At 49.2% G+C, this 18,331-nt stretch overlaps 6 protein-coding genes across 8 annotated transcripts; 3 read left to right on the top strand and 3 right to left on the bottom strand.

Moving 5' to 3' along the window:
* Window positions 1–391: 391 nt before the first annotated feature.
* Window positions 392–1,688, bottom strand: LOC112348762 (transcription factor TCP20-like). The gene has a single exon (XM_024681929.1). The coding sequence runs from the start codon at window positions 1,619–1,621 to the stop codon at window positions 467–469; it is 1,155 nt and encodes a 384-aa protein (XP_024537697.1). The 5' UTR covers window positions 1,622–1,688; the 3' UTR covers window positions 392–466.
* A 522-nt stretch (window positions 1,689–2,210) lies between these two features.
* LOC112348719 (ABC transporter E family member 2-like) lies at window positions 2,211–5,563 on the top strand. Its single transcript, XM_024681764.1, has 12 exons — window positions 2,211–2,635; window positions 3,159–3,280; window positions 3,332–3,417; window positions 3,470–3,567; window positions 3,619–3,736; window positions 3,789–3,878; window positions 3,934–4,238; window positions 4,305–4,500; window positions 4,555–4,740; window positions 4,795–5,064; window positions 5,124–5,369; window positions 5,442–5,563. The coding sequence occupies exons 1-12, from the start codon at window positions 2,211–2,213 to the stop codon at window positions 5,559–5,561; spliced, it is 2,262 nt and encodes a 753-aa protein (XP_024537532.1). The 3' UTR covers window positions 5,562–5,563.
* On the bottom strand, window positions 5,516–7,835 carry LOC112348732 (putative protein TPRXL). Of its 2 annotated transcripts, none has more exons than XM_024681809.1 (7): window positions 7,047–7,835; window positions 6,944–7,000; window positions 6,448–6,898; window positions 6,316–6,390; window positions 5,985–6,259; window positions 5,811–5,933; window positions 5,516–5,762 (listed from the first exon to the last, which is right to left on the bottom strand). In XM_024681809.1, exons 1-4 carry the CDS (start codon window positions 7,753–7,755, stop codon window positions 6,342–6,344), a joined length of 1,266 nt encoding a protein of 421 aa, XP_024537577.1. In that variant the 5' UTR covers window positions 7,756–7,835; the 3' UTR covers window positions 5,516–5,762; window positions 5,811–5,933; window positions 5,985–6,259; window positions 6,316–6,341. The 2 variants fall into 2 exon arrangements, with proteins under 2 accessions (XP_024537577.1, XP_024537576.1); XM_024681808.1 differs by having other exon boundaries at window positions 5,516–5,757.
* A 227-nt stretch (window positions 7,836–8,062) lies between these two features.
* On the bottom strand, window positions 8,063–10,293 carry LOC9638504. 2 transcript variants are annotated; one of them, XM_024681806.1, is made up of 6 exons: window positions 9,898–10,293; window positions 9,767–9,838; window positions 9,477–9,676; window positions 8,964–9,379; window positions 8,713–8,900; window positions 8,063–8,648 (listed from the first exon to the last, which is right to left on the bottom strand). In XM_024681806.1, the coding sequence occupies exons 1-6, from the start codon at window positions 10,127–10,129 to the stop codon at window positions 8,344–8,346; spliced, it is 1,413 nt and encodes a 470-aa protein (XP_024537574.1). In that variant the 5' UTR covers window positions 10,130–10,293; the 3' UTR covers window positions 8,063–8,343. The 2 variants fall into 2 exon arrangements, with proteins under 2 accessions (XP_024537574.1, XP_002976845.2); XM_002976799.2 differs by having other exon boundaries at window positions 8,063–8,657; window positions 9,898–10,292.
* Window positions 10,294–10,678: 385 nt separating this feature from the next.
* On the top strand, window positions 10,679–13,097 carry LOC9638503 (probable receptor-like serine/threonine-protein kinase At4g34500). Its single transcript, XM_002976931.2, has 8 exons — window positions 10,679–10,883; window positions 11,047–11,678; window positions 11,736–11,840; window positions 11,888–12,010; window positions 12,081–12,251; window positions 12,314–12,443; window positions 12,504–12,713; window positions 12,788–13,097. Exons 2-8 carry the CDS (start codon window positions 11,104–11,106, stop codon window positions 12,947–12,949), a joined length of 1,476 nt encoding a protein of 491 aa, XP_002976977.2. The 5' UTR covers window positions 10,679–10,883; window positions 11,047–11,103; the 3' UTR covers window positions 12,950–13,097.
* A 138-nt stretch (window positions 13,098–13,235) lies between these two features.
* LOC9638502 (LRR receptor kinase BAK1) lies at window positions 13,236–16,255 on the top strand. Its single transcript, XM_002976930.2, has 12 exons — window positions 13,236–13,539; window positions 13,600–13,732; window positions 13,799–13,870; window positions 13,939–14,082; window positions 14,134–14,205; window positions 14,265–14,336; window positions 14,391–14,503; window positions 14,570–14,716; window positions 14,775–15,116; window positions 15,179–15,573; window positions 15,647–15,974; window positions 16,047–16,255. The coding sequence occupies exons 1-11, from the start codon at window positions 13,467–13,469 to the stop codon at window positions 15,962–15,964; spliced, it is 1,881 nt and encodes a 626-aa protein (XP_002976976.1). The 5' UTR covers window positions 13,236–13,466; the 3' UTR covers window positions 15,965–15,974; window positions 16,047–16,255.
* The last annotated feature ends 2,076 nt before the right edge of the window (window positions 16,256–18,331 follow it).

The following is an 18,331-nucleotide window of genomic DNA, read 5'->3' as shown; positions in this document are numbered from 1 at the left end:
CTTTAGGTGTACATTAATTCTTTTGATGATATGATTTACATTAGTGATTAATATTAAGTCTAAGGAATATCATAAAATATATTTGAATATTCTAGGTATATAGATTTTTAAAGCCAAAAAGCATTAATTTATACTTGTTTTAGTGCAAAATAAAATTTATGCAATCTTAAAAAGTCACATTTCAAAATCAACCTATTCCAATTCATATTGATGTAATTTCTAAAAATGATCTGGAGAGAAGAGTAGCAAAATGGCAATGAAACGAGGAAAAAACTCTTCTGCTGACTTTTCAGAGAAGAAAAATTCTACTGGTATGGTAGGTGGCAAGTTACCTCATGTTCTAAAAAGAAACTTAAACACATTACAAAATCAATATTTATATATTCCTTAAACCAAAAATTTGAACGTCCAAGATGACAACAGTTGAAATGTTTTACAAGTGGAGGGGATTTTAAGCATCACAATGCTAGCCGCTATCGTCTCGTGAAGTAACGTGAGGATCATATGTTTGGCGTTGGAGATGGTGGTGGTACGTCGCGGCAAAGAGGTTGAAGTTATCGCTGCCAGGGGCGCAAAGATCCGGGTGATGCTGCATCGCCAGCATCGATCCCAGAGGCCCCAGCTCGATCAGGCTGCTCGCATTCATCCGCTGGAGCTGCTGCTGGATCATCGCCGCCGACGATGAGAAGCTCGAGGGACACGAAGTGGAAGTGGTGTATGCCCACGAGTGATCACCCATGGATGGAACTGGCAGCATCCACAGGTTTGGCACGGGCCAAGAGATTTGCTGCTGGTGGTGATGGATCGCGAGTTCTTCTTGGTCATGCTGGTGGTGGTCGTCGAGAGCTTGCTGTTGCTTGGATTGGAGAGATGGTGGATCATCTTTCAAGCTAGTGAGCAAGTTCTTGGCGTTCCCCTCTCCATGATCGTCTCCGATGGATCCACTGTCCCCATTCTCTTGGAACTCGTACCTTCGATGGCTCTCGTTGGAGTTCTCATCGCCGCCACCGCCACCACCGCCGCCACCCTCGGTGGTGATAGTAGTGGTGGTGGTGGTGGTGGCGTTAGCGTTGTCCACTCGCGGCGCCGCGAAATCCAGCGGCAGGCTGGAGCGGGTGGCGACGGCGATCGGCGCGACATAATTGGCGGCGGCCTGGCGGAGTGCCAGCGGCGCCGCCACTGAGAAGGCGAGCGCCGGGATGGTACCTGTGCCCGTGGCCTTGATGATCGAAGGTTCCGCCTGCTTGAGCAGCCACTCGATGGTCTCGCCCTCAGACTTATTGCCCAGCTCCCGCGTGAGCTGGAAGATCCTGGCGGCGCACGCCGCCGGCATCCTGATCCTCCGGCCCCGCCCCTCCACCTTGGTGTGGCGATCCCTGGTCGAGCTCCGCTTTGGCGCCGCCTTCTTCAACTTCTTCTCCTCCGGCTCCTCCTCCTCCACTTCCACCTTGCGATTTTTCACGCTCGAATTCCTCTTCCTGATCCCGCAGCTGCGCTTGCCTTTGATGGGCGCGATCAATTTCGCCTCCTCCGGCGGGGCTGGCGATGGCGCAGCCGCCGCTGGCACTCCTCCCGGGGAGTGCCACTCGATGTCCTCCGAGACCTCGCTACTAGATCCCATCACCCAGAGAGAATCTACAAAGTCACCTCATGAAGATCGCAAGCTCGATCGATCGCTGGAAAGCCTGTCGGAGAGAGCTGGATCCCACAGAAAAAAAAAAATGCCCTATTGCAGGTCAGCCCTAAATCCAAGCTCGGGGCTTTTGGTCAACGGTTGGTCAACATGTCGGTCAACGGGCCCGTCCCCGACCGCCCTCGTCTCGAACGCGATGCTCTCGTCCTTGAGCTCGTCCGGAGTCTTCACCCATTCCACCTTGGACGAGTGCTCGCCCGTGTGCTTGTGGAGGACGAAGAGCGCGTTGTACTCGCAGTTTGGGAACATGACAAGGGGAAGGAGCCGGTCAATCGGTGGACAACGTAGCCGAAGCTCAGCTGGTCGCGCGGCGTGAATCGGTTCACCTCGTTGAACCACAGGCAGCAGAACAAGTTCGTGAGTGGAGTGTGCTCGCGGATGATCAGTGCTCCCTCTGGAACATCTGGAAAAATAGAGAGAGAGAGAACAGTGAACTTTGCTCAAGAAGAATTGGCCGCTAAGAACTGGGAGCTTGGCTTTGCTCCATGGTTGCATGCCTTCGCGCTTGTAGATCTCCATGTTTGTCTATCAGCGGCCTCGTGTATCTCTTCCTCCGCTTGTTGGCATCGGCCTCTTCGTAAATGCTCTTGTGGTGTTTGTGTCAAGCGATGGCGAACTTATGCCCGCCTCGCCAGAGATATCTATGCAAACGAACGAAACACGAGTTAGAAACAAGGGTGAGACAGACGGTGGAGGTTCCAAACCTCTCAAGTATGAGAAATGGGTCCACGACCAGCTCCATCTTTCCATCGACCCAGATGCTATATTTCACCGCCGGAAAGATCCTGTGCGTGAGGAGCTTGGGTACCTTGCCGTTCCGGTGAGGCTCGTCATACGGCAAGAAGAACTAGCCGCCAGATGCCTGACCACCTCCGTTTTCAGTGAGCAAGCCCTCGGCCTTGATGCTCTCCAGAGAAATCTATCGAGAGGCGTCATGGTGAGGCATGTCGTCGTCGTCGAAATTCCTGAGGCAACCACAAATTCACACCAGATATGTCTTGTCCCCAGTCCCGTGGATGAATGTCACCACGGGAATTATTCATGAATCACAATGAACCTAGAAAGATTGCAACCCAGCAGGCTCGTCAAAAACTAATCCAGAAAGAGCCCTAAAATCGAAAACCATATCAGACTAGGCTCCCATCGCTGCCGAAGAATAAAGGTATTCAACTGAACTCAAGGTTTATAGATGAAGCAATTCTAGGAATGACTTATAGAAAACGGACTATGGTACCGAGTCCAAAATCAACCCTTTGATAACATCATCGGATTTCTGTTGGAATGAAACAACTCGTGTAAGCATAAAGATGGAAGTGGTCGATTTTGTTTTGGCTTCAGTATATCCATCTAAAGGATTCCCAACAGCCTTTTAGGGTGGGTCGTTGGTTTCCGGCCTATCGCAACCGTTCACTGGAGCGCGTATCGAGCCGTCCAAAGTAGTATAAAGCTGGTTTTACGAAACTAGGTCTTCATTTCCCTTTTTAACAATGAGTCGTCTCACTAGGATCGCCGTCGTCAACTCCGATCGTTGCAAGCCCAAGAAGTGCAACCAAGAGTGCAAGAAGAGCTGCCCCGTGGTGAAAACAGGCAAGTTTTCCTTCTCCTCTCTCGAATGGTAGAATGAATTCGAATTTTCAGGGAAGCTGTGCGTCGAGGTCTCGTCAGCATCCAAGATCTCGTCCATTTCGGAGGAGCTGTGCATTGGTTGTGGTATTTGCGTGAAAGTGCGTTTTCCCTTTTTTTTTCTTTCTTCTATTCATATCTTGTATGTGGCAGAAATGTCCATTTCGGGCGATAGAGATCATCAATCTTCCCAGGGAGTTGGACAAAGAAACCACACATCGATATGGAGCGAACAGTTTCAAGTTACACAGGTTTGCTTGGTGGATGGCTTGTGGGTGGTGGTGCTGACTTCACTTAAACAGGCTTCCTACTCCAAAGCCAGGCCAGGTCTTGGGTCTTGTTGGGACGAATGGAATTGGAAAGACGACCGCCTTGAAAGTTCTTCACGGATACCTCAAGCCCAACTTGGGGAACTTTGCGGTATTTATTGTGCTATTTGCTTGGTTCCTAGCTGACAGCTTTACGTTTGTAGAATCCTCCGGACTGGCAAGAGATCTTGACATACTTCAGAGGATCGGAACTCCAGAACTACTTCTTGCGATGTGTAGAAGATAATTTGAAGGTACGGAGACAGGACTCTAGTTCTAGTGATTTCCTAACGAAGCCTGCTGTCTCAGGTGGTCACGAAAACGCAGGACGTGAACAAAGTTCCTAAGGTGATCAAAGGCAACGTCGGTGAAGCTCTCTCGCGGAAGGATGAAAGAGGTGCGATGGAGGATGTTTGCTGTGATCTTGATTTGATCGACGTCCTGGACCGAAATCTGGAGGATTTGTCCGGTGGAGAGCTCCAACGCTTTGCTATAGCCGAGGTGGCCGTGCAGAAGGCGGACGTCTACATGTTTGACGAGCCATCCAGCTTTCTGGATGTTCGGCAGAGGCTCAAGGCTGCTCAAGTCATTCGGTCCCTTCTCACGCCAACCAAGTACGAATTTTCTTCCACTCCTTTCCTTTTTGGTTTTCCTCAACTTACTTTGAGTTTGCAATGCAGCTATGTGATCGTCGTGGAGCATGACCTGAGTGTTCTTGACTATCTGTCTGATTACATTTGCTGCCTCTACGGGAAGCCCGGTGCCTATGGCGTTGTGACGCTCCCTTTCTCCGTGAGGGAAGGCATAAACGTATTCCTCGCTGGATATATTCCTACGGAAAATGTGCGATTCCGTGATGTGTCCCTCACATTCAAGGTAAGAATTGTTTTCGCTAATTTGCAATTAAAACGGGGATTATGTCAATGCAAGGTTGCTGAGAGCGCTCAAGAGAGCGGCGAGGAAGTCCAGGCGTACACTCGGTATAAGTATCCTGCCATGTCAAGGACTCAAGGAAGCTTCAAGCTTCGAATCAAGGAGGGGGACTTCACAGACTCACAGATTATTGTGATGCTCGGGGAGAATGGAACCGGAAAGACCACTTTCATAAGAATGCTGGTAAGTTTTCAAAGTCATTTCCATTTTCACCTGTAAAGTTTCTTCCAATCTCAGGCTGGGCTACTAAAATCCGACGACGATTCTCGTGACTCCGAAGAAATTCCCGAGTTCAACATCTCATACAAGCCACAACATGTCAACTCCAAGTCCCAGTCCACTGTCCGGCATTTGCTGCACACCAAGATCCGGGACTCGTGCTTTCATCCTCAATTCAACACGGACGTGATGAAGCCTCTCCAGATTGAGGCACTCATGGACCGGGAAGTTGCCAACTTATCGGGTGGAGAGCGCCAGCGCGTTGCTATTTGCCTTTGCCTTGGAAAGGTAGTAGCGCTTTTCCTTGAACTTATCCTCGTAGCATGTCTAACCATTTGCCTTGGCAGCCCGCGGACATCTATCTGATCGACGAGCCCAGCGCTCACTTGGACTCGGAGCAGCGACTCGTGGCGTGCAAGGTGATCAAGCGCTTCATCCTCCACGCCAAGAAGACGGCCTTCGTGGTGGAGCACGACTTGATCATGGCAACGTACTTGGCGGACAGGGTCATCGTCTACGAAGGAAAGCCGTCGGTGGAGTGCGTTGCCAACTCGCCCCAGAGTCTCCTCACGGGGATGAACCTGTTCCTCTCGGTGAGTAGCGTTTTCTCTCTCCTTCTCCAGGCGTTCACGGCTGATTTGATTCCACTTTTTCGCTTTGCGCAGCACCTGGACATCACCTTCCGGCGTGATCCCACGAACTTTAGGCCGCGGATCAACAAGCTCGACTCCATCAAAGATCGTGAGCAAAAGGCTAGCGGGTCTTACTATTACTTGGACGACTAAGCAGTCAAGTTTGAGGAGATTGTCACGCTACTGGCCTGCCTTGTAAATGTTTGAAACGAATTTGTAAATGGCTACTTACAAACGATTTGCCTTCGCAGGAACAGTACTCTCGATCATGAGGCAGGTCGAGTGAACGATTTGCCTTCGCAGGAACAATAGTTCTCTCTTTAGGTTCGTTGAGGGCGCGAGCACTTGACTAATCTGACAGACTGTAAATCGACGGGAGGCTTTAAAATCGGAAGAGCTTACCTGGAGCTGAAGACGAAGGTCCATCCCAGCTGCCATGAGATGGAAAAAAGCTGCTCTTTAGTAACGTACTCTCGAAAACGGAAAAAACAAATAGAAACGAAAATGATGGCCAAGATCAAAGAGCTGTCCAAGGGAAGAACGTGTGTCAAAACACAACCAAAGAGTCAGGCTTACCGGGGTGGTCGTCGCGTTTATAGCCAATCAATCGATAGAAGAGCTTGCGAACGACCAATCGACGGAACGAGAGAGCGAGGACGAAGAAGGCGACGAAAGAAAGAGAACAAAAGATCTAGAGGAGCGAGCACCAGGACGTGGACCGTAGGCCTCGGATGAACAATCCTGAGATGGGATTGGGAGCTGATGGTAGAAAGCTCTCCCTGGAACAGTAGTTCTCTTGGTTTGTTTGTAGGAGGTTGATTGAGTGATTGGTAACGAAAAAACTGTAAAAACTGAAAAGAATGAAAAAACTGTAAATCTAGGGGCGATTTAAACATTCCGAGCTTACCTGGAGCTGAAAAATAAGCCGTCCAGCTACCATAGCAAACGAATACCATGGTAAAGAGGAAAAAGGTCGCTGAAACTGAAGAACGAAAGAACGCGTCAAAAAACAATCAGGAATGCTTCAATTCAAGCTTACCGGGCTGGTCGTCGCGTATAGCAGCAATCAATTGATGGTAGAGCTTGCGAACGACCAATCGAGGGAACGAGGACGAAGAACATACCGGGAAAACAAAAAGAACGAAAGATGTCTAGAGGATGGTACAGCCGCTCGAGCACGTACAGCGCTTCTGGCACTGATGGGGTGGTGGCGACGCGGGTGGTGATCCTGGAAACGCCGGTGGATGATTTGCTGGCGATCAGTATCCAGTTGCCTTTGGCGCCGTTCGCGATCGGGCCAGGGCGTGACGGACCATGGCCGAATCCACCCGGGATGATGCTACTTGGAGTAGCCGTGCCGGAGGAGCTTGGAATCGCGCTGGAGGAGCTCCGCTCGATATCCCAGCCGCTTGATGATGAACTCGCCTTTGGAGTCGACGTAGCGCTCCATGAGGGAAGACCAAAGCTTGCTGTGGGAGAGGAGCTCGGACCTGGAAAGCTCACGATTAGAGCTTGCTGTGGGCTAGGTTCGTTACCTGGAGAGGAGCTAGATGAACTTGGATCGGAGGTTGCGGCCCTGGATAAGCTCAGACCTGGAAGATGTCATGATTAGAGCTTGGAACGAGCTCGGATCCTAACCTGGAGGCGAGGTTGCGGCGCTCAGGCCTGGAAGATTTATTATGGCGTTGGATGAGCTTGGAGTCGAGGCGCTCCCTGGAAGATTGCCGCTGGATGAACTGGGACCAGGAATTGCTGCGGCAATGGACGAGCTCGGATCCTTGCCTGGAGACGATATTATAGCGCTGGATGAGCTTGGATCCTTTGGATACGAGGCTGCGGCGTTCGATGAGCTCGGACCCGGAAGACCATAGCTTGCGGCAATGGACGAGCTCGGATCCTTGCCTGGAGACGCGCTGGATGAGCTTGGATCCTTCGGAATCGCGGTTGCGGCGCTCGATGAGCTCGGACCTGGTGCTGTGGCAACGGACGAGCTCCGATCCATGCCTAGAGACGATATTATGGCGCTGGATGAGCTCGGATCCTCTGGAATCGAGGCTGCCCCGCTCGATGAGCTCGGACCTGGAAGATGGAAGCTTGCTGCGGCGGACGAGCTCGGATCCTTCCCTGGAGACGATATTACGGCGCTGGATGAGCTCGGATCCTCTGGAATCGAGGCGGTGCTCGATGAGCGCGGACCTGGAAGAACACCGCTTGCAGTGGCACTGGACGAGCTCGGATCGCCTGGAGACGATATTTTGGCGCTCGGTGACGAGCCTAAACCTTTCGATGTTACGGCGCCGGAGCTGCTAGGACCCTCCCCGGAAGACCTTGGAATCGATATCGCCATCGGCTCCTCCCCGCGAGAGCGTAGAGCTGAGATTACGCTGGAGGAGTCCGGATCTTCGCCGCTTGAGCTCGCGACCGTCGGCGGATACCCTGAAATCCAAGGCGTGGCACTGGACGAGCCCGGATCGCTGCCCTGAGTCGATAGTACAGTGCCGGAATCGCTAGAGTCTTCACTGGAATCTTCTGAATCGGTTGAATCCTCGATCGCGCTCGCCCCAGAGCTGCTAGAAACCTCCCCGGAAGCGCTTGGACTGGATATTACGGAAAGATTGAGCACTGGCGTGCTGCTGCCATCCGAAGAACTCGTGTGATGTACTGTGAATCCGTTTGCATATGCCTAGACCTGGGCACATTTTCAAGCGCTAGCCTCGCTCCTCCATCCAACACGCGTGATCTAGGCTTTTGTACTATGACATCTAGCTCTGACAGAAAGAATGGATCTCTCATCACTCTCTCTCTCCTGTCACGAGCGTCATTTACCTCCTCTTCCATTTTGTGTTAGAACCCTAGAAATCCCCCCCTAGACGATTTTATATGGTTATCGCAGCCGTTGGATTCCGGCTGCGATTAACGGTCGGCCAACGGGCGGTCAACGATCCCCGAGCAAGCCCAGCCCGGCCCTCGTCTCGAACGCGATGCTCTCGTCCTTGAGCTCGTCCAGCGTCTTCACCCATTCCACCTTGGACGAGTGCTCGCGCGTGTGCTTGTGGAGGACGAAGAGCGCGTTGTACTCGCAGTTTGGGAACATGAACAAGGGGAAGGAGCCGTTCAATCGGTGGACAACGTAGCCGAAGCTCAGCTGGTCGCGCGGCGTGAATCGGTTCACCTCGTTGAACCACAGGCAGCAGAACAAGTTCGTGAGTGGAGTGTGCTCGCGGATGATCACTGCTCCCTCTGGAACATCTGGAAAAATCGAACTTTGCTCCGAGGAACGTTGGAAGAATTGGAGCTGACTTACCGCTAAGAACTGGGAGCTTGGCTTTGCTCCATGGTTGCATGCCTTCGCGCTTGTAGATCTCCATGTGTTTGTCTATCAGCGGCCTCGCGTATCTCTTCCTCCGCTTGTTGGCATCGGCCTCTTCGTAAATGCTCTTGTGGTGTTTGTGTCGAGCGATGGCGAACTTATGCCCGCCTCGCCAGAGATATCTATGCAACGAACGAACAAACGAGTTAGAAACAAGAGTGAGAGAGACGCTGGAGGTTCCAAACCTCTCAAGTATGAGAATTGGGTCCACGACCAGCTCCATCTTTCCATCGATCCAGATGCTATACTTCGCCGCTGGAAAGATCCTGTGAGTGAGGAGCTTGGGTACCTTGCCGTTCCGGCGAGGCTCGTCATACGGCAAGTTCTTGAGAAGAACTAGCCGCCAGATGCCTGACCACCTCCCTCCTTTGTCGTCCTCGGTGAGCAAGCCCTCGGCCTTGATGCTGTCCAGAGAGATCTCGTCCACCACCATGGCGAAGCAAAAGAGCGATCGAGAGGCGTCGCTCAGGTTGGAAGGCTGGTGAGGCATGTCGTAGCCGTCAAAAATTCCTGAGGCAACCACAAATTCACACCTCTTGAGATATGTCTTGTCCCGTGGATGAATGTCACCCCCAGAATTATTCATGAATCCACAATGAACCTACAAAGTTTCCAAAGAGACAGGACGATTCTATCAAGCACTACCACGCAAAAATGCATCAAAAAACGGAATCGAAGCAGTAGAAGAGCTCACTCACCTGCATTGCTGGTTTGATCTTAAAACTCTCGTCTCTCTCCTTCCATGTCTGATAGCCGCCAAATAGTGGACGCTTGCTTTGATCAGCCTCGGCAACTCTATCGTTTGTGATGTATGTGAGCTTTCGGAGTATAGAACTGTCATGCCGGAACGATGGAATTTGCACGAACTGTGGATTTCTAGCAACCGGTATAGAGCATCCTGCGTGAAAAAAAGAAAAAAAAGAAACCGAAGAAGTTCTGTCAAGAATCAAGGACGAAGAAACTACGATGAATGTGCATCGATTCTTACGGTGAATTGGCTTTGGAATGAATCCCCACGCGTCCAAAAACTGGAAAGTCTGGCTCTTCTTCTTGCATTGGCCTGAGACAATGCAAAACCAAATAAAAATCACCGGAAAAACTCCGTGCGTGAGCTCATACCGGCAGATTCCACCGTGATCGACACAGATCCACAAGCGACCAGCAGCATTCCCCAAATCACAAGCACGAACAGCGCCCAGGCCACGCCCACGGCAAACATCGCTCTCACCAAGCTCTTCCTGTGCATAAATCTGCCAATCTCGCTGCGCATTCTCCTCAGATCCTTGCCGCCGCTGCCAGCGCCACTGCCACTGAAGCTGGCGCTTCGCCATCGCCAGTGCCAGCTGCCCATGGGCTAAATCTCCCAAGAACCCTAAAATACTTTTTCCTCATCGCCCGCGCATTGAATGCGAGGAGAGATCCGTTATCCTTTCCGCAATTTAGAGCGGCGCGCTGCTCAGATCCATGGCGCGAATCGTTCGGTGCGAGGGCGATGGGGCCGCCCCGATCGATCACCTCTCAACATCGTCCATTCCAAGGTAAGTCTAAAGAATTCCTTTGATATAATCTAGTCCACTGTTCTTGTGGAAAGTTTCCTCCTGGTTGGTATACTGTTCTTTCTTGCGCTAGACTTGAAAGCACACCAGCATTGCTTGATTGTTGAGCTCCCTTTCTAGATTCTATCGCGCTTCACACATTTGTTTTCTCTCTCTTTCTTTTTGGTAGCTACTTGGCTTCTTTCCTTACACTCAAATCCCTCCATGATGCTCGAGACGACTGGAGAGCCTTCTTTTTGTCGGTTAACTGGTGCGCCTTTGTTGTTTCGACTAAACTTTTCCATGGACCGTGTGGGTGTTTTTAGCAGGTCTTTGTCATGGATTTGGATGCGATGGAAGCAGCAGCTTACGTTCCTTTCTAGTCAGGCTGGATGTCATTGTCGCGAGCAAACACCATCCAAGAAGAAGGTAGCGAAGGTAGCTCCTCCTCCTCGCTTGGTTATGGTTTTAAGAATGGAAGTAAGGGGCGAGAGCGAAGCATTCCAATGCCCTGCTCTCCTCCTCCTCTTCCTCGCCATCGCCACCAACAGTTTGAAGAGCTCTTGCCAGGTATGTTATTTTGGTCCTCTGACTCGCTCCCTGCAAGGCTTTAATGCTTTTCAATGTTGGCCGGAAGTATGCGCCTTTTTAGCAGCGAGCTTTTCCTGCGTGCTTTGTTTTTCTTTGAAAATCCGGTCTCTCAGGTGGTTTTGTCTCTTTGTTTACTCGACAGGCTTGACAGAGAACAATCCCCCCAGCAGTAGCAGCAGCATGGTGAGCCTGGAAGAAGATGGCCTCGGAGTCTACACGCAGTGCTCCGAAATCTGGAACAACACTTGACGAGGCAAGAGGTCTTATGGTTTCATTATTCTTTCTAGCGGTGTGGCCTATACGTTGGAGGAGAAAATCCAGGAAGGGGAAGTCTAGAAGCGTGCACGACATACCCAGCACTCCGAAAGACATCCCGGAAGTCAGGACAGAACCGAGCGCGAGAATTTCTCGCAGACCTCCGAGCTTCGATACGTTTGAGTACTCTGTCCGGAGGAATTCGAGCAGTTTCAGGATTTTCAAGCACGGGGATGTGGTGGAGAGCAGCAGCTTAGATTACTCCCCGCCAGTGACAGACACCGAGATGGCTGTGTCCCAGGACAGTGAGAGCAATTCAGGAACGACAGTCTCGTTCACTCCCCAGCAGCAAGTTTCGTCATATCTCGGTTGGGGCAATTGGTACTGTTTGGAGGAACTTGAGATCGCCACTGGTGGATTCTCGGAGAGAAACATAATTGGTGAAGGTGGCTATGGTATAGTTTACAAGGGAGCCGTCTCAGATGGAACGATGGTGGCTTGCAAGTACCTCACCAACAAGTAAGGAACCATTTCTTTTCCTTTCAAAGCAGCTCACCACTAAAATCCTCTTTTCAGAGATCAAGCGGAGAAAGAATTCCTCGTCGAAGTTGAGACAATCGGTCGAGTGCGGCACAAGAATCTCGTGAAGTTGCTCGGTTTCTGTGCGGAAGGCGATCACAGGTGAAGTTTTTTCCTCATCGGATTCTTTCTCATGCCTTGACACGCAGAATATTGGTTTATGAATATGTCAACAATGGTAACTTGGACGAGTGGCTTCACGGCAAAACTTCTCGGTTTAAAACACCTAGCTGGGATTCACGCATGAAAATCATCCTTGGAACAGCGAAAGGGTGCGCGCTCTTGCTCTTGTTTTTATCGAAGCAAACAACTAACGTTTTCTTTCTCACCGCTGTTAACTAGACTGGCCTACATGCACGAAGCTATAGAACCGAAGATCGTTCACAGAGACATAAAAGCGAGTAACATTCTCCTCGATAGTCACTGGAACGCCAAAGTCTCCGATTTTGGCCTTGCTAAGTTCCTTGGTTGCGAGAAAACACACGTGATGACTAGAGTCATGGGTACTTTTGGGTACGCGCATTGCAGATGCTGTTTTTAAGTTTGTGAAGCCGACATATATTTTTTTTTGGCAGATATGTTGCTCCCGAGTACGCGAACACGGGACTCCTCAACGAACGGAGCGACGTTTACAGCTTTGGCGTCCTTCTCATGGAAGTTGTCACTGGACGAGATCCCGTTGATTACTCAAGACCACCTGGGGAGGTTAGCTCTTTACTCTTGAAAAAAAAAACCATGCTTTAGCTCTAGCGAACTTCTCAACAGGTTAATCTAGTGGATTGGCTGAAGCTCATGCTCGCTACGAGACGCATGGACGATATTGCCGATCCCAGGCTCGAAGAGAAGCCATCGCCTAGAGCTCTAAAGAAGGCGCTCATCACAGCGTTCCAGTGCGTCCATCCGGACGTACGCAAGCGACCAACAATGGGACACGTCGTTCACTTGCTAGAGGCCGAGAACTTCCAGCTTCCAGATGTACAAAAACACTCTTTTTGGTTCTTCGTTTCCTGCCAAAGTTTCTAAAAAGATTTGTTTGATCTCTCTCGCAGAGCTGGAGAGCAGTGAAGGAGATGGGATTGTCCAAGCTCATCGAGAGCCAGACGCAAAAGAGGCTCGTCCAGAGCCTCTCGAGAGAGCTCCAAGCGCAAAGCCACAGCAGCGAGAGCCCCCGGACGAAACGAATGCTAGCTCACCAGCGATACGCCGCATAATACAATATGCCGGGGGCATCTATCCGTATGTACATATAGCGCTTGTGCGATGGCGGCCACGTGGACGGTCGACATCTCGCCAGTGGAAATCGCCGGTCAATTTTCACATGCGTGGTGACTCTGAATAAATTTCCAAATGTACCCGCCAGTTTGTCGAAGCTTTGACCGGGAGTGAAAAGAAAATTCCTCCGATGCCATCGGCATCGCGCAGACGTGGCAGATCCAACGGCTGACATAGGCGGACGTGTGACAGCCCGTCCAAGTGACTGTACAGTGGATTCCGCGATTGAGGGTTGGGTTTTGGGAGGAATGCGGGGCCGTCGATGCGCCAGGATGGAGCAATGCGAGGCGGCAGCGCGGTTCTAGACACAATTCGAGCTCGCGGCGCGGTATTTTGATCGCGCCCTGGCGATCGCTGGCGCTCGCTACCAGGTGATTTGCCGAGGTCTCGAAATGCCGTAGCGGCGACGGGGCGGCGGTGGATCTGATTGCTGTGCGGCCACGGCGAGCCGGGGCGATGGCAAATATCGGGATCTTGGTGCTGGCGCTGCTGCTCCGCGCCGTGATTCGCGTCTATGGCAACGCCGAAGGTATTGAGATTCCTTTGTTCGCGAGTCCGAGGCTATAGAGGCGAAATTTCTTGCTTCCAGGTGATGCTCTCCACGATTTGAAGACCTCGCTCACGGACCCGAGCAGTGTTCTCCAGAGCTGGGACTCGACGCTGGTGAATCCCTGTACTTGGTTCCATGTTACTTGCGACAATGATAATTTCGTCACTAGAGTGTAAGTTTTGACCAGAAGAACAGTGGTGGTGGGCTTTTAGACTGACGCTCTTTTGGCTCTTTTCAGAGATCTCGGTAATGCAGCTCTGTCGGGAACGCTAGTTCCATCACTTGGTCGTCTAAGCCACTTACAGTACTTGTGAGTTCTAATCAAAAGATCAAAGTACCAACTAAAAGCACTTGCTTGGTTTTGTCTTTGATTTGCAGGGAACTGTACAGTAATAACATCACTGGAGAAATTCCACCTGAGCTAGGCAACTTATCCAACCTGGTGAGCCTAGATTTGTACCAGAACAATTTTACATCTTCGATACCAGATACAATTGGGCGTCTGACTAAGCTTAGATTCCTGTAAGCTAGCACTTTTCGCACGCTTATCGTCTCACGCAGGATCTTATGCAGTCGTCTCAACAACAATTCTCTGTCTGGGAGTATTCCCATGTCGCTTACAAATATAAACGGCTTGCAAGTACTGTGAGTAACGCTTGGTCTGCCTGTTCTTTTTGACGTTTAACTTATTGACACTTTTGCAGTGATCTTTCTAACAATGATCTATCTGGGCCAGTTCCTACGAATGGATCCTTCTCCCTGTTCACTCCTATCAGGTAGATATGAAGCAACAGCATTCTTTGTCCTATAACTAACCAGAATGTCTTCAGTTTCAACAATAATAGAGATCTTTGTGGACAAGCAGTCAATAAACGATGTCCCAACGGCCCACCTTTGACTCCTGCACCTCAATATTTAGCACCGCCATCTGGAGCAAACAATGGTACTGCAATGTCTTAGCTTTGGAACTTCAATTTTTTCTAACTTAAGAACTTAAAATTCTTCTTAGGGAGAACACAGTCATCAAGCTCGTCAAACACTGGAGCTATTGCTGGTGGAGTTGCTGCTGGCGCTGCTCTTCTTTTTGCTGCTCCGGCCATTGGATTTGCTTGGTGGAGAAGACGGAGGCCACCGGAAGCTTACTTTGACGTTCCTGGTAAGTTTATTGGGTGCTATTTGTTTGTTCTTACCCTTTGTACCGTTCTAATGACCAGCTGAAGAAGACCCCGAAGTTCATTTAGGACAACTAAAAAGATTCTCTCTGCGAGAACTGCAAGTGGCTACCGATGGTTTTAGTAACAAAAACATCCTTGGGAGAGGTGGTTTTGGCAAAGTGTACAAGGGGAGATTGTCGGATGGCTCACTAGTAGCCGTTAAAAGGCTTAAAGAAGAACGCAGTCCGGGTGGAGAGCTGCAATTTCAAACAGAAGTGGAAATGATCAGTATGGCTGTTCATCGAAACCTTCTTCGCCTACGAGGTTTCTGCATGACTCCCACCGAACGCTTACTCGTATATCCATATATGGCGAATGGAAGTGTAGCATCTCGGCTAAGAGGTGAGTGAGTTTTTTTATTCTTTCATTTTCTTCCTCACTTTCTAACACTTGTGTTGTTTCAGAACGAAATCCAGGGGAGCCATCACTTGATTGGCCTACCCGAAAGCGCATTGCTTTGGGATCAGCAAGAGGCTTGTCTTACCTGCACGACCATTGTGATCCCAAAATCATCCATCGCGATGTAAAAGCGGCAAACATCCTGCTAGACGAGGAATACGAAGCAGTGGTTGGTGATTTTGGACTGGCAAAGCTCATGGATTACAAAGACACGCACGTAACAACTGCCGTTCGTGGTACCATTGGTCACATCGCGCCAGAGTACTTGTCCACCGGCAAGTCGTCCGAGAAAACAGACGTCTTCGGGTACGGTATCATGCTTCTGGAGCTCATCACCGGGCAAAGGGCCTTCGATCTTGCACGATTGGCGAATGACGACGATGTGATGCTTCTCGACTGGGTACGTGCGCGCTTTATTTTACTTCTCTCAGGCTTCTTATGCGTTGCGTTGGCTTGGCTGCTATTTTGCTCAGGTGAAAGGACTTCTCCGGGAGAAAAAAGTCGTCCAGCTCGTCGATTCCGATCTTCACAACACGTACGACTTGGGTGAAGTCGAGGAACTCATCCAGGTGGCTTTGCTCTGCACGCAAGTCTCTCCCAACGACAGGCCAAAGATGGCAGACGTCGTCCGGATGCTCGAAGGCGACGGCCTTGCCGAGCGATGGGAAGAATGGCAAAAGGTGGAGGTTGTCCGCAACCAAGAGATGGATTTCGTCCCCCAGAGAGCATCAGACTGGATCATCGACTCCACGGACAATCTTCACGCGGTGGAGCTGTCTGGGCCGAGATAGCCACTTAGAGGTACTTCATCATCTTTTCACTTATTGTTTTTGGTGGTGATTTTTTCTTATTCCTTTTTTTTTTTTGTGGCAGGAACCTTGTACGAGCTACTATGGACTTCAGTAGATCCAACCTCGTGTATACAGATTACTCCTCTCCCTTTTGCTTTCTTCGAAGCAATGATTTTGCTTAATCAAATCAGCTGGCTTGTATGATTTTCAAGAAGAGAAATTTCGTTTCCCAAAGACTGGGAAGAACAAGTCATAAAGTATAAGGATTTTTATGTGCATTGATAAAGTGGATTTAATTTGTATAAAGTTTATCACGATCCAGTTCCATTTAACAGCATTCTTTTGGAAATCTATTACTAAATCATTTATTTATCATTTCTCATTTATTTATTATATTAGTATTGCTGCATCAATTTATTTCCTTTAATTTTGCTTTGTTATATTAATATTAGCATAGTGGGATTTTAGTAGCCATCTGATTGATTTAAATTCGGACCACTCACTCCTGTTCACTCCTGTATATAAGTTAAAGTTTTTAAGCTAATTGATATACACATTTTTTGTAATCCCTTTCCATATTCTAAGCACTTACATTGGTGGAGGTGAGGGGCACCTTTGATTGTTCTTGGATTTAGGATTTTAGTTTAAATTTAGCTTTTGCATCATTTAGATCTAGATTTTTCCATTTCCTTTCTTTTGTTCTTTCCTTTTAGAATTTTGGTTTAAATTTAACTTTTCCATTGTCTAGATTTCCCTTTCCTTCTAGTTTTCTTCTCATTTCTCTTCTTTTGCTCTTTCCTTTCCATTCATCTTCATGGTAGAATAGTAGTTTCCTCCTTTGACTTTGGAGCAATAGTTAGTGCAATTGCTTGATGCCATATGATTGCAATTGAACAACTAAACTCAATTGATGGTGACATTCTTAAGGGTGGCTGGAGTAAATGCATGCACAAGTTCGACAAGATTTTGACGAAGTGCTGGCCATAACATTCCTAGCTTGATTCGCTTTGACATATTTGGCTCTGCATAAAGCAAGAGGCTTCGGAAACGAACGCCAAATTGCATCATCGACTCATATGACCCTTGACGAAGACAATGCAATTGCTAAAAGGCATCATCACAATCGTGAGCATGTCCGAATGCGCGTTTAAAGATGTCCGGGAGAACACTCCAACCCCACGAGTGGCTACACTCAAACCATTATTGTCCCTTGGAGACACGTGAGAAACTCACGCAAACGTCAAGCATCATCCTAAGAATGATATATGGCAATCACCGTGAAGTGATCAAACCAATAGTACACATCATCCCCAAGATTTCCGCAAAAAAACTCTGACCGAACACGAGGATTGGCACCAAAAGTAAGAGGAGTTGTACCACGTGACAGCTCCACTCTCCATTATTTCTTTATTCTCATTGCTCCTCCACGCTCAACCTCTCACATGGCACTCCCTTGTGCTCCTTGCTCCTGTGCCAGCATTTCTTTTCTCCTCCTCCTCCTCCTCCAGAGAAAAGCAAGAGGTGTTGAGGAGGTACTGAGAGTCAGATGTTTTTCACTTGGCACAACATTATGAGACATTGCTTCTTTCACTTCTCATTGCCCATCCTTCTGCTCCACTTTCTATGGGTGATGGTCCTGTTTTAATGGAGGTTGATGCTGTTGCTGCTCGTGTCCAAGGACAAGGGCGAGGACGTGGTTGTGGCTGTGACATTTGCTATTGGGCATATGATAAAGTTGATCACACTTATCGGCATTGTCGGCATTTTTCGGATTGGTGACCTCCATTTCCTGGGTGGAGACTTTGGTGTTAATAACATTTTGTTGGTGCTGCTACAGTGGAAGGTCTCGACACCAAGATGCATTTGAAAAATGAGGAGTCACACGAGTAATGGAGGGACCCTACGCGAATAAGTCAGTGACCCCTTCATCTTTCTTTCAGGAGTATCATCAAAGGGTTTACTTAGCACCAGTTCATCCAATGTTTACTTTCCAAACTCATTTTTATAACAAGAGGTCTTCTATTATTCTCTCCATGTTGGTTGATAAAGGTTCGAATTTATCTTCTATTGCTCGACCTGTTGCCACATGTTGCCGTCTACACTTGCATAACTAGTTTTCATTCTTTATGGCAACAGGTGTACACATGCATGTGCACGGGATGAGGTGGATTTAGTTGTGCATGTGGGCAATCTTAAGCTTGAGTTGCAATCATTACAGGTGGTGTTGAATCAAGTTTTTGACTTTATCCTTGGTATGGATTGGTTGCAGCGCAATCATGCCAAGTGTGACTTTGAGGCTTCTCCCCCTTGTTTAATACTTCCTTATATTTCTTCTATTCCTTTCACTTCCATACCTTTTCGGCCCTC

This window comes from Selaginella moellendorffii, unplaced genomic scaffold (assembly GCF_000143415.4).
Source record: "Selaginella moellendorffii unplaced genomic scaffold, v1.0 SELMOscaffold_32, whole genome shotgun sequence".
Classification (NCBI taxonomy): domain Eukaryota; kingdom Viridiplantae; phylum Streptophyta; class Lycopodiopsida; order Selaginellales; family Selaginellaceae; genus Selaginella; species Selaginella moellendorffii.
Note: the sequence above shows the minus strand (reverse complement) of the source record. Positions and strands in the feature narration are given on the sequence as shown.

Excerpts from the sequence above, each read along its gene's own strand:
- LOC112348762 (XM_024681929.1), bottom strand. The coding sequence starts at position 1,621 with ATGGGATCTAGTAGCGAGGTCTCGGAGGACATCGAGTGGCACTCCCCG.
- LOC112348719 (XM_024681764.1), top strand. The coding sequence starts at position 2,211 with ATGTTTGTCTATCAGCGGCCTCGTGTATCTCTTCCTCCGCTTGTTGGC. Across the intron at positions 2,636-3,158 it reads TCGAGAGGCGTCATGGTGAG|GTCTTCATTTCCCTTTTTAA; the intron begins GCATGTCGTCGT and ends TTACGAAACTAG. Across the intron at positions 3,737-3,788 it reads CCAACTTGGGGAACTTTGCG|AATCCTCCGGACTGGCAAGA; the intron begins GTATTTATTGTG and ends TTACGTTTGTAG.
- LOC112348732 (XM_024681809.1), bottom strand. The coding sequence starts at position 7,755 with ATGGCGATATCGATTCCAAGGTCTTCCGGGGAGGGTCCTAGCAGCTCC. Across the intron at positions 6,899-6,943 it reads TTCATCTAGCTCCTCTCCAG|GTCCGAGCTCCTCTCCCACA; the intron begins GTAACGAACCTA and ends TGAGCTTTCCAG. Across the intron at positions 6,391-6,447 it reads TATACGCGACGACCAGCCCG|TTTCAGCGACCTTTTTCCTC; the intron begins GTAAGCTTGAAT and ends TTCGTTCTTCAG.
- LOC9638504 (XM_002976799.2), bottom strand. The coding sequence starts at position 10,129 with ATGGGCAGCTGGCACTGGCGATGGCGAAGCGCCAGCTTCAGTGGCAGT. Across the intron at positions 8,901-8,963 it reads CCAATTCTCATACTTGAGAG|ATATCTCTGGCGAGGCGGGC; the intron begins GTTTGGAACCTC and ends TTCGTTGCATAG. Across the intron at positions 8,658-8,712 it reads CAAGCTCCCAGTTCTTAGCG|ATGTTCCAGAGGGAGCAGTG; the intron begins GTAAGTCAGCTC and ends CGATTTTTCCAG.
- LOC9638503 (XM_002976931.2), top strand. The coding sequence starts at position 11,104 with ATGGCCTCGGAGTCTACACGCAGTGCTCCGAAATCTGGAACAACACTT. Across the intron at positions 11,679-11,735 it reads TGCAAGTACCTCACCAACAA|AGATCAAGCGGAGAAAGAAT; the intron begins GTAAGGAACCAT and ends TCCTCTTTTCAG. Across the intron at positions 12,714-12,787 it reads AGAACTTCCAGCTTCCAGAT|AGCTGGAGAGCAGTGAAGGA; the intron begins GTACAAAAACAC and ends TCTCTCTCGCAG.
- LOC9638502 (XM_002976930.2), top strand. The coding sequence starts at position 13,467 with ATGGCAAATATCGGGATCTTGGTGCTGGCGCTGCTGCTCCGCGCCGTG. Across the intron at positions 13,540-13,599 it reads CGTCTATGGCAACGCCGAAG|GTGATGCTCTCCACGATTTG; the intron begins GTATTGAGATTC and ends TCTTGCTTCCAG. Across the intron at positions 14,337-14,390 it reads TCCCTGTTCACTCCTATCAG|TTTCAACAATAATAGAGATC; the intron begins GTAGATATGAAG and ends GAATGTCTTCAG.